Source organism: Lipophrys pholis (genome assembly GCF_963383615.2).
Source record: "Lipophrys pholis genome assembly, contig: SCAFFOLD_79, whole genome shotgun sequence".
Taxonomy (NCBI): domain Eukaryota; kingdom Metazoa; phylum Chordata; class Actinopteri; order Blenniiformes; family Blenniidae; genus Lipophrys; species Lipophrys pholis.
Window position 1 is genome coordinate 65,001 of NW_028291975.1, and position 15,077 is coordinate 80,077.

The window sequence follows — 15,077 nt, forward strand, 5'->3', positions numbered from 1 at the left end:
TTTTCCAACTGCATGACAAAGGACTATGACCTTTACACTATGTAAACTGGTGGAAAATGGCTATTTCGATTGAAAAATACTTTTACATGAATAACAACTGATAGAAACGATCCTCAAATATGAAAAAGATGCATCATCATCAAGTTTTAGTAAGTCACGTTTGTCTAATATCAAAATGGAAAATATTAGGTAAACGTGCGATGTGGATCCTTATTTTAAAATCAATTCCAACACTTTTACAGAAGATGACTGTCTTTGCTTTAATATTTGTGCTTTGACTCAAAAACCTTTTAGATGACTTAATTGTCCAATTATTGTGAATTTATTGCAATAATTTGCACTTTTTTCCTTAATTATGGAAAGTTCTAATTCTGTCCGTGTTGCAATGTCATTTACCTATTTTTTATTTACGTGATTGATATTTCTGATGTTACAGTAAAATTAAACGTCTCATGATTGTGCAGCCCTAACTGGCACACCACCACAGACTGACAAGTTCAGTTTTACTGCATTTTACATTCATGCTTTGCAAATTCAAACTGACAGGTTTTTAAACATAAACTAAACTGTGAGTAAATGCAATTTGTGTGATTTAGGTTAGTTTTTTTTCCAATGACTCCTGAAAGACGTAATAGTTTCCTCGCTGGTGGCAGCAGGACAGAAGTCCGACACACACAGAAGTCTAATTCTATCACGTTCTCACAAATTTATCTTAAATCAAAATGCAAATTAATATTGGGTGAACATGTGATTTTGATCATGTTGTGTCATATCCTGATATTAATTAAATACAAACTCTTTTTGTGCTTATTTGTGCTCTTTCTCTTAAGTTTTAAATCTCTTTATCAGGCCATTTCACACTATTTTCATCATTAAAATTCATCATTTTCTTTTTACTCGTCACAACAAACAATCATGAAGAGTAATAACGTACACAGTTTATTCTTATACGTACATTCGCCTGCAGTGATATTTCCATCTGGAGCAGGCCGTGCAGTAAAGACCATTAAGTTCATGTTGGAATAACAAACCTGGAGATAAGGAGGCTGTGTCTCACAGATGCTCATGGTTATCACATAGAGCATGTTTCCATGTGCAGGGATGTTGAACCATGTGTAATCCTGACATCAGGACCAGGAGCAAGCCGTGCTGCTCGTGCCGCTCGTGCTGCTCGTGCCGCTCGTGCCGCTCGTGCTGCTCGTGCCGCTCGTGCCGCTCGGCTCTACGTGTCACTAAACCCTCGTCCATTCTGTTTTCCTGCTTCACACATTCGTCGACTCAAGTTCAAAATCACAGCGTTTCAAATATGGAACAAATCTGTGAGCAATCACAACGAGTTCAAATGATTGATTAGGTTTTTTTAATTTACCAAAAGAAGGGTGTAGATAAAGTGCAAGAAAAGAACTTCTGTTGGGAAGAAACAGCATGAAATGCTTTGACCATAAATACCAACACATCATAGTAATACCAAGTTAAAGTCATGTTCTGTAGTTCTTTGCAAAAGGCCGGTGAGTTGTGAATACATTCACTGAGTGAGGTGAAGTCACGTTTCAGAGCAGAAGAATCTGCTCAGGTTGATGTGAAAACTCTCACGATGCACGTTTGTTCTTCATCGCCTCCATTTTCAGCCACAGACGTGCAAATGACACGTTTTCATGGCAAATACGTCAGACAATCACTTAGAATACTGAACTGTTGTATTCCTTTAGAGAACACACACACACACACACACACACACACACACACACAGGACATGATATCTTAGCTCTTTTATCTGCATTATATCAACATATAATGTGACAATTGAACAACAATTAATTGATGTACTTGTACTGTGTACCAATATACGTCTTCAACACTGTTTTAACCAGTGATGCTGGTAACACGTTGCTTAGTAACTCATTACTCTCAACTTAATCAGCAGCAGTGATGCCAGTAATTATCTCAGTAATGAGTAATCTAACGTGTTACTATGTGTTGTGTTATGACAGCTGCTGTAAGTAAGTAAAAAAGTTACTTGTAATCTTACTTAGTTACTAGTAAAACAAGTAATAAGTTGAGTAACTAAGTTACTTTTAAAGGAGTAACAAGTAATCTGATTACTTTTTCAAGGTAACTGTGGCAACACTAGTTTTAACTAACGTGATACCGACAGTACATTATTACTCTTTCTACAGTGAAAAACAATCCAGTGTGAAATGAAGGAAATAGTGAATAATATTCCTGCTTCTGTTTAAGTGACGTCCAGCTTAGTTTCCTGTTTCTGATACCTTCATGGTGATAAGATACAACCACCACGTTATTCTTTCATTATGATATAATATTGTCACCAAGAAGATTTATTAATTTCTGGAAAAAAATTAATTTTTATTAAATTAAAATCTATATAATCTGTTTTATCAGGAGATTTCTCAGCACACGTCATGTGTTTGAGATTTTATTGTCCCTTCAGGGAGATTATAATTTATAGCTTAAGAGAAGAAGACAAAAACAGCTTGTCATAGAACATTCACAAAGACATCAGACAGTTTAAAGTGCACAAAATTAAATCCGCCTTTTTAATTTACTCTCAAATTGAAGTGAGACTAAACTCCCAGAATTATCCGGTCGTTCTAACGCACAGACACAATCCTGAGCTCATGTTGAATTTAAGCCTTTTTGCTCACAATAGATTGATGATATTGTTTTCTGGGATCATCATGTATCACAACATAGTTTCATATGAAGATTTTTAATGTACACAAATTTGAACACAAATTCAATTTCACAGAAATTACACACAAATGTAGGTCGAAGCCTTTTCATGCTTAAGTCTTGTTCCCTCGGGAACAGAGACACCACTCTTTTTATCTTTCAGATAAATATTCAATTATTTTCTTAAGTAAAGTCACATGGCCGTTTCCACCCACGCCTCCTCTCGGTAACAGGAGGGGCGGAGCTTCAGCAGGAGCGCCTCCTCTCGGTAACAGGAGGGGCGGAGCTTCAGCCGGAGCGCCTCCTCTCGGTAACAGGAGGGGCGGAGCTTCAGCAGGAGCGCCTCCTCTCGGTAACAGGAGGGGCCGAGCTTCAGCAGGAGCTGGACGCTGCTGCTCACAAGGAGAAATTTAAGCTGAGTCACAGAGAATGAGGCGCAAGGCTTTTATTCTGACGGCCGCCCACTGCCGGCCGCTTCCATGTTCTTTGTCCGACACATACCTGCGTCGTTCACAACCCCGCCTACATTTTAACTGTACTGTCTGTGGTGGGAACGCCACAGAGCTGGGTCTGGGTGAGCTTTGATGTACCGTACCAAACCGTGCCATACCGTACCATACCGTACCGTACCATACCGTACCGTACCGTACCATACCGTACCGTACCGTACCATACCGTACCATACCGTACCGTACCATACCGTACCGTACCATACCGTACCATACCGTACCATACCGTACCCTCGTGGCCCTTGCTTCTATGTGATTGATATTGACTGTTGTTAGATTGCATCAGGGTACAACACTATCTTGACTCTTCTTATCCTTTTCCTATTTTGGATTGAAATGTAATAAATAGGTATCTTGACTCACGTTAGCTTGGATTGGATCAGGGTTTAGCAGAGATCACTAGTTTGACCCGTTTGCCTTCCCAACATGAGAGAACAGTTTTCTCGTTCGGGGCTAATTGATGATTTAAAACCTTCCGCTCTATGTAAACGCAGACGTGGCTTCGTCTGTGATGGATCATTTCAACCAATAGAGCGCGAGCTTCTCTCTGATCACCAATCATCCTCCTTCGGACTGGATCTGCTGAGTCGTGCTTTTCTTGTGGCTGCAGGGTCGTTCACAGAGCGCTGTCCGCTGTGGGAGTTTATGGTCTGGCAAGAGGCGTCCGAGGCTACGTGGACACCACCATCAGGTAATCCTGGATCTAATCCTAATTCATCACACCGACCACAACACACTTGTTGTCAGGATATCAACAAACTACAATCAATTATGTTATTTGGATTTTCAAAATGAAAGAAAGCAGAAACGTTTAAGTGATTTTGTGTTGAGATTTAGGTTGAATAAAATAAAAGATAAAAGTAAGGATGGAGACTATTTGACCTGAAGCAGCACAAATCAAGACCTGACCTGGATATTTCAGCTACTTATTTTATTACAGAATATGAATTTATGTGTTTACAATTTATTTTTCCGCAAATTGAGTTCTCAGATAAATTCACACATGTTCTGAAAAGCTGCTGATTGGGCCTCTAGATGCATGTGATGGGGAAAGAAGCGGGTCCCAGTGTCAGGCTCCACTGATAGAACCACGTTTCAAGTCAAAACGCATCGTTTTTTGTTTTAGAAAGGTTTTGCGTTCACACGGAAACGTTTTGTTAACGATATCCGTTTACAAGGAAACAGCAGAAACACTGAAAACCATGTAATTAGCATGCCAGGCCACAGGATGGTGCTGTTGTTTGTTTTAGTGATGAAATCACACACACACACACACACACACACACACACACACACACACACACACACACACACACACTGCAGAGAACAATCCACTATAAACATGAACAATGGCGGGTCTTCTGGGTCACCAGTCGGACTAATGCATGTTTCTTTCTTTTCTTTTCCTTTATTCACTTGTTTGTGTTTGTTCTCCTGGTGAAATATACTTTCCGATCGGTCGACAAGCAGGCAGCTGTGGTTGATGTGATCGCTGCCTCGCTGCCTCGCTGCCTCACTGCCTCACTGCTTCACTGCCTCACTGCTTCACTGCCTCGCTGCTTCACTGACTCACTGCTTCACTGCCTCACTGCTTCACTGCCTCGCTGCCCCACTACCTCGGTGCCTCACTGCTTCGCTGCCTCACTGCCTCGCTGCCCCACTACCTCGGTGCTTCACTGCCTCACTGCCTCGCTGCCCCACTACCTCGGTGCCTCACTGCTTCACTGCCTCACTGCCTCGCTGCCCCACTACCTCGGTGCCTCACTGCCTCGGTGCCTCACTGCTTCACTGCCTCACTGCCTCGCTGCCCCACTACCTCGGTGCCTCACTGCCTCACTGCCCCACTACCTCGGTGCCTCACTGCCTCACTGCCTCGCTGCCTCACTGCCTCGCTGCCCCACTACCTCGGTGCCTCACTGCCTCGCTGCCTCACTGCCTCACTGCCTCACTGCCTCGCTGCCCCACTACCTCGGTGCCTCACTGCTTCGCTACCTCACCAGTCACCAGTGTCTCTTGGTGACCACTGTTTCTGGTCAGCAGTGTTTCTGGTCAGCAGTGTTTCTGGTCAGCAGTGTCTCTTGGTCACCAGTGTTTCTCGTCACCAGTGTCTCTTGGTCACCAGTGTCTCTTGGTCACCAGTGTCTCTTGGTCACCAGTGTTTCTCGTCACCAGTGTTTCTCGTCACCAGTGTCTCTTGGTCACCAGTGTTTCTTGTCACCAGTGTTTCTTGGTCACCAGTGTCTCTTGGTCACCAGTGTTTCTTGTCACCAGTGTTTCTTGTCACCAGTGTTTCTTGGTCACCAGTGTTTCTGGTCACCAGTGTTTCCGGAGCAGACTCTTGTGTGTGTTTCTTTCAGGTGGTGCTGGATCCCCAACTGGCTTCCATCATGGTGTCCCACCTCCCAGAAAGACCTGCAGGCTGCAGAGACCAGGATGCTGCGATGTGAGGACTCACCCCGTCTCACTGCTAATCAATGAGCCAATAACTAAATTAATCGCACTTTATTGATCCTTTATCAATTCCTTGTTCCACATTCACCTCATCCTACTTCTAGGATGAGGTGAGCAGCCACATTAGGGCGCTGCAGGGAGTGGATTGGGGTCAAAGGTCACTGTCGTTGCCACTGCGACTCTTAGAGGATCGATTCTTCACTGAACAAGTTCATCTTTCACACAGTATTTATTAAAATACAGAAAATGTGTCACTTAATTCAGTTGTTCTCATTGGTTGGTTGGATTTCTTTTTCTGCATGAATGAAACTTATTAATGAATCAGATTTTGGCTTTAAGAATCCAGTATGGGAGATGAAGAGAAGAAGAGCTCAGCAGGGCGTTTCACTGTTTGAGTTGTACAAACTATATTCCTCTTATATGAAATATACCATCTTTATTAATAAAGGCCCACCGTGGTTGAAACACATGTCACTCTCCACTATGATGTCACTCTCCTCTGTCCACCATGATGTCACTCTCCACTATGATGTCACTCTCCTCTGTCCACCATGATGTCACTCTCCACCATGATGTCACTCTCCTCTGTCATCCATGAAGTCACTCTCCTCTGACCTCCATGATGTCACTCTCCATGATGTCACTCTCCATGATGTCACTCTCCTCTGTCCTCAATGATGTCATTCTCCTCCATGATGTCACTCTCCATGATGTCACTCTCCTCTGTCCTCCATGATGTCATTCTCCATGATGTCACTCTCCATGATGTCACTCTCCTCTGTCCTCAATGATGTCATTCTCCTCCATGATGTCACTCTCCATGATGTCACTCTCCATGATGTCACTCTCCTCTCTCCTCCATGATGTCACTCTCCACCATGATGCCACTCTCCTCTGTCGTCCATAATGTCACTCTCCTCTCTCCTCCATGATGTCACTCTCCTCCATGATGTCACTCTTCATGATGTCACTCTCCTCTGACCTCCATGATGTCACTCTCCACCATGATGTCACTCTCCTCTGTCGTCCATGATGTCACTCTCCTCTCTCCTCCATGAGGTCACTCTTCATGAGGTCACGCTCCTCAGACCTCCATGAGGCCACTCTTCTCCATGATGTCACTCTTCATGATGTCACTCTCCTCTGACCTCCATGATGTCACTCTCCTCTCTCCTCCATGATGTCACTCTCCTCTATGATGTCACTCTTCTCTGTCCGCCATGATGTCACTCTCCTCCATGATGTCACTCTCCTCTGTCCGCCATGATGTCACTCTCCTCTGTCCGCCATGATGTCACTCTCCTCCATGATGTCACTCTCCTCTGTCCGCCACGAGTTTTATAGATCCAAATTGTTTTTTGGCGCACGCCATTTTCAGCTTTTGGGTGCACGAACATTTTTAGTAGGAATCCTAGGAATGTTTTATAAATGAGGCCCCTGAAGCTTCTCCAGTAGCTGTTGCATTGTGGGAGTTTTGTCCTCACTGACATGGACTCGAGATTAGCGCTGACCTTTAACCTTTCTTCTTTGGGACCAAAAACAATTACCTTTGTTTTTTCTGGGTTAAGTTGTAAAACGTTCATCCACTCAATATTTCATTAAACTCAGCAGCTGTGAGGGACTGACACTGATATAAAGAGCTGTGTGTCATCTGCATACTGATGAGGGGTGGTAGATGTTGACGTTGTGAAGTCCATGTCCTGAGCAGACGGAGCACGTGGTGACGCGTCATGTTCAATGGTCACATGTGTTTGAAGTTATTTCAGAATGAATGAATGAATGTGGTCAATATTTTCCTAACATTAGTAGTTCGAGTCTTGGGGTGGAGGTGGATGGAGCCTCCGTCTATTGTCTGCTCCCAAACGTCTCACCAGGTTCTTGTTAAGTTCCTCTTCCTGTCTTCCACCCTCCTCAGGTGTCAGCAGTTCTTTCTCCAGACACTTCGTCCCGGTGTCTCACGGCTGCCAGGTGTGGACCCTGACCCTCAGCGGTGACGGGTCCCGGGGGAAGACCCCCCTGGTCCTGCTGCACGGGTTCGGAGGGGGCGTTGGCCTCTGGGTGCAGAACCTGGACGCCCTCTCTCGAAGCCGGCCCGTCTTCGCTGTGGACCTGCTGGGCTTCGGCCAGAGCTCCAGACCCCTCTTCTCCAAAGACCCCCGGCGGGCGGAGGACCAGTTTGTGGAGGCCGTGGAGCAGTGGAGGGCCAAAGTGGGCCTGGAGTCCATGATCCTGCTGGGGCACAACCTGGGAGGATACCTGGCTGTGTCGTATTCCATCAAATATCCAGGCAGGTGGGTGCAGATTAGGGATTTAACCTGATGTGACCGGAGTAATTTAAAAGGGATCTATTATCCTCTGGTGCTGATTTGACTGATCCCAGCTGCTTTTCAGGTAATAAAAGTCCAAAGCTCAGTTAAATCCCTAATGATTCTTTCTAGATGTTACTGAAAGTTGTTATTATTAAAGATATTTTTAGATCAAAATTTAAACTATGACTTTGAGTCACAAGGCGGGCTGATAAACCCTGAACTTCCCCTCACTTCGTAGTGTTTGGTGTATTTTATGTAGCCTCAAAGGGTTGGATGCTAAAAAATGGACATTTGAGCCAACAGATTGTGTTTGATGAAACCCAACATGCGAATAATCCACAGCCGGGTCAGAGCCTCTCTAAAAGTTCTGGAGCCTCATTTATAAAGCTGCTGAAGCACTAAAGGTCCTGAAAGATACGTACGCCACTTCCCTCACAAAGGTTGTGATTTAAAAAACTAAACTTTGCAGGAGAATGTTGGTACCGGTACCACAACTTAGAACCTGGAGCAGCACATTCTGGAGACGAGGAACCTGGTGGTGCTGATGGTGAGGTGGAGAACTGAACCAGGTTCATCTCAAACATTTCATATCTTCTAATATCAGACTTATTGATCCACGTGATCATAAACAGCTGAGCTGCAGAGTTCTAGATGTTCCTTTAGTGGAACGTTACTGATGAATCAGGAGAACCATGTTCATATGTCAAACCTTCATCTTCTAATGATCCAGAGGACAGAACTGATTGATTATTAATGACAGAGGATAGAACTGATTGATTATCAATGACAGAGGATAGAACTGATTGGTTATCAATGGTGACAAAGTGAGTACCGATCAGTGTAATTCCAGAGTAAACACTTAAATAGTGAGGTGACAGTCGTGAGTAGAGCTGCAGTGTGGATGTTCCAGTGTAACAACTGATTCCGTCCTCAGGAGGACACTGACTGTCTGTCTCCAGTCTCTGGGGACGTCTCTTCTGTTCCAGCTGCTTTTATTAGGATTTACAGTTCTAAGGTACAAATATACTAAAGTGTATGAACACGGTAACAAAGTGAGTCTCTGGAATGTTTCATGAAAGAAACTGCAGTTCAGATGATTTACCAACGTTTACATGTGAAATAAAGAACTTATAGATTTTATATTGTTTATTTTATTATCAGACAAACGTGACACAGTTTAGTGTATTTTTACATTATGGTTGTTAATCCTCATAAAAGCCGCTCACGAGGACGGGAATCACTTTTTCACCGGTACGGTCATGAGCTCTGGACGCTCTGGAGCTGGAGACAATCGACCTCCTCCTGCACCTTCGTCCTCCACCCTCCTCCTCCACCCTCCTCCTCCACCTCTGGAGTGACTGAGGATAAAACACAAAGTCCACTCAGCCTGTTCACTGTCCCTGTTCAAATATTTAATTTATACATTTAATAAACAGATAAAACTGAACTTTATCAGTCCACTGTGTCTCCACCTAAATGTCTCCTTCCTCTACGACACTCTGACACATGCTGGCATCACTATCATGAAGTCACTCTCCTCCATGATGTCACTCTCCACCATGATATCACTCTCATCCATGATGTCACACTCATCCATGATGTCACTCTCCTCCATGAAGTCACTCTCCACCATGATGTCACTCTCCACCATGATGTCACTCTCCACCATGATGTCACTCTCCTCTGACCTCCACCTTCAGATCAGACTCTTCTCCTCCACCTCTACAGTCACTGATCTCTCTCAGACTCTCTCACTATTTCCATCAGTGACGACGAGCTGCTGATCACTTCTTTTTTCTTTTATTAGTGATTCCACTGCTGTGACACCAGATAAGATCATCTCCTGACCTCCATCATCTCTTGACCTCCATCATCTCTTGACCTCCATCATCTCCTGACCTCCATCATCTCCTGACCTCCACCATCTCCTGACCTCCACCTCCTCCATCACTATTTCTCTCTCAGTAAAATTCCTTTTCTTCATCTTTTCTTTCAGGATTTAGCTTCAAATATCGAAGATCAACAGGCTGATTGAGATGCTAAATATTGGCGAGGCCCTTTGCTTTGACCATATATGGTAGAAAGTGGGCGTGTTGTGGGCGGGGCCTGAACTGTCTACCTTCCAGACAGTGCAGGCCCCGCCCTTTCCCTAGAAAAGGAAAGTGTGTGCAGATGTGTACGCCCAGTTTTATAGATCCAAATTGTTTTTTGGCGCACGCCATTTTCAGCTTTTGGGTGCACGACCATTTTTAGTCGGAATCCTAGGAATGTTTAATAAATGAGGCCCTGATCTCTTGTGGGGTTCCCACATTGTAGAGGATAGTGTCTGTCAGAAGAGGCTGTGAGCGGACTAAGTCCATCATGGACTCCTTGGCTTCACCTCACAACTCTGAAGAATTTCAAATACCTGCTGGAAACATCTTGGTATCGGATACCAAAGACCACCGTCAAAGGTCTAGTAGAGGCCAGACTGTGCAAGAAACGGTTCCTAAAGCTCTAAATATGTTGGGAATGAAGTACTGAATGATATTTAAGCACAGAAATAGATATCAAACTGGGAAACGCTCCACCTCTATTCCCTGTAGAATCTGGATTGTGACGAGATGCATTCTTCTTTCTTGTCGTCATTTACTGCTTGATGCGTGAACCAACATCCCACCGTCCCCGTGGATCCAATAGGCCATCTTAAGGTCAACTTCCTCAATTGCCACTGAAGGAGAGGAACTGGAGTGCAATGAAGACTTCACATTTTTCAGAAGGCTTATACCTAGTGACAGTGGTTCCCACAGAGACATCAAGGCCACCGTAAGAAAGCCAGAGAGGCCTTCAGTTGACTCTGTCACATCTGGAACTCCAAATGATACAGCCTCAAAAGATCAGGCTTCTGAACGGCAACGCTGGGCTCTGAGTGCTGGACAGTAATGAAAGGTTGATGTCTTTGGAAGGAGGAAGACCAAAACCCTGCTGGTGAAGGGCTGTGATGAAGGACATGGAAGAGATGAGTCGCCAGAGCTCAGGACCGGGTTTGGTGGTGAGGAGTCATTGTGGCGTTGTGTTCCAGATGGGATGAAGAGGTGGAGTGAGAGTGAGATGAACACCAAACTCTTTAGGAAACGTTCCAATCTTCAAACCGCTGCTGTTAGTGAGCAATATTCACAATCACCCCACACCCACCAGTGGTTCTCCAGTGTGGTGCGATGGGTGGAGCTTCCACAGCAGGCTCCTGAAGGCGTTTCAGCCATGGTAACAAAATGTTTCTCTCCAGGATCCATGTTTCGCTCCAAATGTTCATCTTACCCCGAGGACAGCGTGATAAAACCCTCCTCTGTCTCTGATCTCCTCTCTTCATCACAAACACTGAGAAAAATCCCCCTCCTTCTTATCTCAGCCTCGTAAATGGCCTTTAAATCCCAACAAGCCGTGCTCTCATCACTTTCATACGTTTGCTGTGCCGACTGTTCCTCTCACAGACTAATCTTGATGCCCACTTCTTTCATTAAATCCAATTCGTACCAGGCTCAATGTGAGGCCATTGACTGCATCTATTGGAGGGTGTCTGCACTTTAGTGTTCCCAGAATACAGAATTATAATACACAGTAAGTATCAAGCCCTGTATTGAGAAGAAATATTCCAGAGATGTTAAAGCACGTCATCATAATTATCCTCTCAAAACTCAAAGACATTCTTTAAGATATGGATCATCCACACAAACCCCTCAAGACAGGAATGAACCGCATCCAGAAGACCAGTTAATAACGGCAATAACGCAGTTAAAGTTGTGGATTTGTTGTTTTCCTGGTCATCACAGCGAGTTCACACCTGATGCTTTTTACTTTTCTTTCTTTGACTGGCTCCAGCATTTCTCCCACTGTTTCCTCCAACACAAAGCTTTGACTTGCAATCCACAGGTTAATTAGTTCCCATTAATTAACAATGATCAAATGAAGTGAGTAAAACATTAACTGGTCCATAATATTCCTAAAAGAAATCAAACAAACATTGATGGATTTGGCCACCTATTCCAGTGTCCAGACTTCTCCGAGCTGCTGCACTTTTCCATCTATTGTTTTCCAAGACCTGAAAATGTCCCAGTCTGAAGTGGAGCTGCAGCCTCAAATAGGCTTCATCAACTCTAAAGCTGAAAAGCTGCTTTCAACAGAGACAACGACAGGAAACGTAAACAGGAGAGAAAATGATTGATTGTTTAGATCTTTCCTGAACGTTGTTGAGCAGGACGTCTGGGGCAGGTAGAGGTGTCGTCCACTCCAACAGTCACTTTTTAATGGATTACTATGTGTCATTGGTTTGTTTTTGTTTTTGTTTTGCTTGCTTTTTTACAATTTCCATCTTATTTGTGGTTTGATTTTTGCTGAAAATAAGCAAAGAGTCTCGATTGGGGGGATTCCCAACCGGTTGTGGTCAAAATGGTGTTATGGTTGGTAAATTGCTGTAAATAAAAATTACTGAATGTAATAAATCACTAGTCATTTATGAAAAATTTAAATTATTAATGAAAGTAATCTGCTATTTAGTCATTAACAACTCCTAAAGTAATTGAGTAATTACCTAAAGTTTATAAATGACCAAAAATTATTTATTAATGAAAAATTCTTAATTTGAATAAATTCATTATTTATTCATTAATAATAAATTGGGGCACCACCAGATAATCTGGAAATAGCTAATACTAAAATATCAGTCTCGTTTGTAAAAAGTTTATTTAAGTTAGTTAATATTTCTGTGTAAAATATAACAATCTTAAATAAAATGGAAGGTGTGAGATCCGAGCACAGACTGTTACAAACCAGTGAATTGTCAACAATAAATACACAATAATCACCAAGAAGCGTACAATTCAGCTAACAGGCGTTTATTAACAAAATGTATTCATAAATAATTCATAAATCATCTCATAAATCAACACATTCAAGTAGCAAACGACATCTAACACGGAGATCTAATCTATTAAACAGCAACACTATGTACAAAGAGTGTGTGTGTGCGTGCGTGCGTGTGTGCGTGCTTGTGTGCGGGTGTAGTGACCTCGAACATCCACCAGGGGGAGGCAGACGCCGGGTCAGTGTACTGGCCGTGAAAGCATCCAATGGGTGATGGACGAGTCAGTATATCCATCCAAGATGGCGGCTCTGGTGGGGTTCTCACAGAGCCAAAATGGCGGCACGGTTTCACCGGCAGAGTTGTTTCTGTAGCGACGAAAAGACGCTTCCCGAGGTCACGTGACGACCGGACGGCTTCGTCGGCCTGGTTCTGAACGCTCGAGTTCTTCTGCCTCTTCTCTCTCTTCTGACTCTCTCTCCACCGTCAACAAGGATCAGGTGAAACGAACTAACTCAGCGCTCTGAAAGGCCGGGTAGAAGATGTGTGCAGAGCTCACCTCACAGCAAAACACTTGTTCTTCTCCTGATGGTGACGCTTCTGTGGCTCGCAAACCTGGATGAACAGCTGGTTTTTACCTGAAGAACTCTCACCTGCTGTTTCAATACAGAAAAAAGGAATTTGAGGGTCTGGTTCTGGTTCTTGGAGTAAAGTCCAGTTTAAAACATCCCGTGAAGAGAAACTCTTTTCAAGTCAAGAGCAGCACCACAATTAAACAGACTTGACAGTGATACTATGATTATTCTTACAAACTGGATGTCAGTGGGGACTTTCCTGGGACTTTGTCAAAGACGTCCCCCAGGAGACGTTGGTCCATCAGAGGGAGGACAAATTAATGCTGCAGACCGACATGTGACGGTCGCTTGGGGTGAAGGTCGCTTGGCGTCTCCCCGACTGTCTCATTCTGCTCTAATTGGGTTTAGCCAGCTGCTGAGCCACTGGAACACCACAGAGAAAGAAACTGACATATCAGGGATTCTCTTCTTTACTGCCTTTTGTTGCTGACTTCAACTGAGTAGAAAGGAAGCCCTACCTTTTTGACAAAAGTATTTACTGAAAGGCTGGAAAACTAGTGTGCAATGAAATGAAATGAAATGAATACCTGATGAGATAATGACACATACATTTTCCAATTCAAGAAACTTGATGAAGGTCATCAACACTGAGACTAACTGAGCTCAAGCTGGCCACATAGCTTGATTCACTTCTCCCTGGTTAGTAACCTGAACTAGTGAAACAGTCCTCATGAGACACCTGAAATGTTCAACAGTTCAATAATCCTGCAGACAAAACAAGACGGGACACGACCGGATTCAGGAGACGAGCATGACTTTACTTTACCTGCTCTGTTGAAGTCCACATGGTCCTTTCTGGATGGACTGATATGATGGAGCTGTGGTCTCCATATGATGGAGCTGTGGTCTCCATATGATGGAGCTGTGGTCTCCATATGATGGAGCTGTGGTCTCCATATGATGGAGCTGTGGTCTCCATATGATGGAGCTGTGGTTTCCATATGATGGAGCTGTGGTTTCCATATGATGGAGCTGTGGTTTCCCAAGTCCAGTTCAGGAATAGTTCGGTTACATATTGTCACTAAAAAATGAGTCGTTTGAGGAGTTTGATCACTAAAGAAGAGCTGTCATAAAAATAGAAATATAAGCTTGTAATAACCTGTAAGCTGCTGATAGATCATGTCCTGAACTGGAGAAGGGACGTAAACACATGTCTCCACCGCCCACTGAGCAAGCAATGTCCATCCACGTCCAAGACACGTCCGTCTGTCCAGGCCGTAATCTAGACGTCTATTTCACAGCCAGGATTAATTAACAAATGACAAATAAAAATAAAATAATGGACATTATAAAAACGATGGACATCTAAGACACCCAGAATCAGTAGAAAGAGACGGTCAGGAGCCGTCTGATGAGTCCAACTGCCTGTATAATTATTGATTTGTCATTAAAATAATGAGGGAAGAAGCTCATGACAGGCAAGAGGAGACAGCATGTGAATTTTAATGCACAATGTCTGCGTTCTGACCATTTATTGTTTTGGTCCCAAGGCATTGACCTTTTTAAGCCTCCAAAGAGAAACTCACCACTCTGAGAACTTCTCATCTTGTGAATACAACTATGTACATGAGTAAATGTTTTATTGGCAAAGTGAATCTCCGTTGCTGTCGTCTCATTGGCGATCTGGTCGGCGCTCCTGCTT

The 15,077-nt window shown here is 43.7% G+C and overlaps 1 protein-coding gene across 2 annotated transcripts in view; it reads left to right on the forward strand.

Moving 5' to 3' along the window:
* The window catches only part of abhd5a (abhydrolase domain containing 5, lysophosphatidic acid acyltransferase a), a 28,899-nt gene that overhangs the window by 338 nt on the left and 13,484 nt on the right, over nt 1–15,077 (forward strand). For both annotated transcript variants that reach the window (XR_013936558.1, XM_080494041.1), the window contains exons 2-4: nt 3,814–3,894; nt 5,561–5,646; nt 7,570–7,945. Coding sequence is in view for 1 of the 2 variants with exons in the window: in XM_080494041.1 (XP_080350167.1) it covers nt 3,814–3,894; nt 5,561–5,646; nt 7,570–7,945 (543 nt within the window). In the remaining variant the exon portion in view is untranslated. The remainder of the gene's footprint in view (nt 1–3,813; nt 3,895–5,560; nt 5,647–7,569; nt 7,946–15,077) is intronic.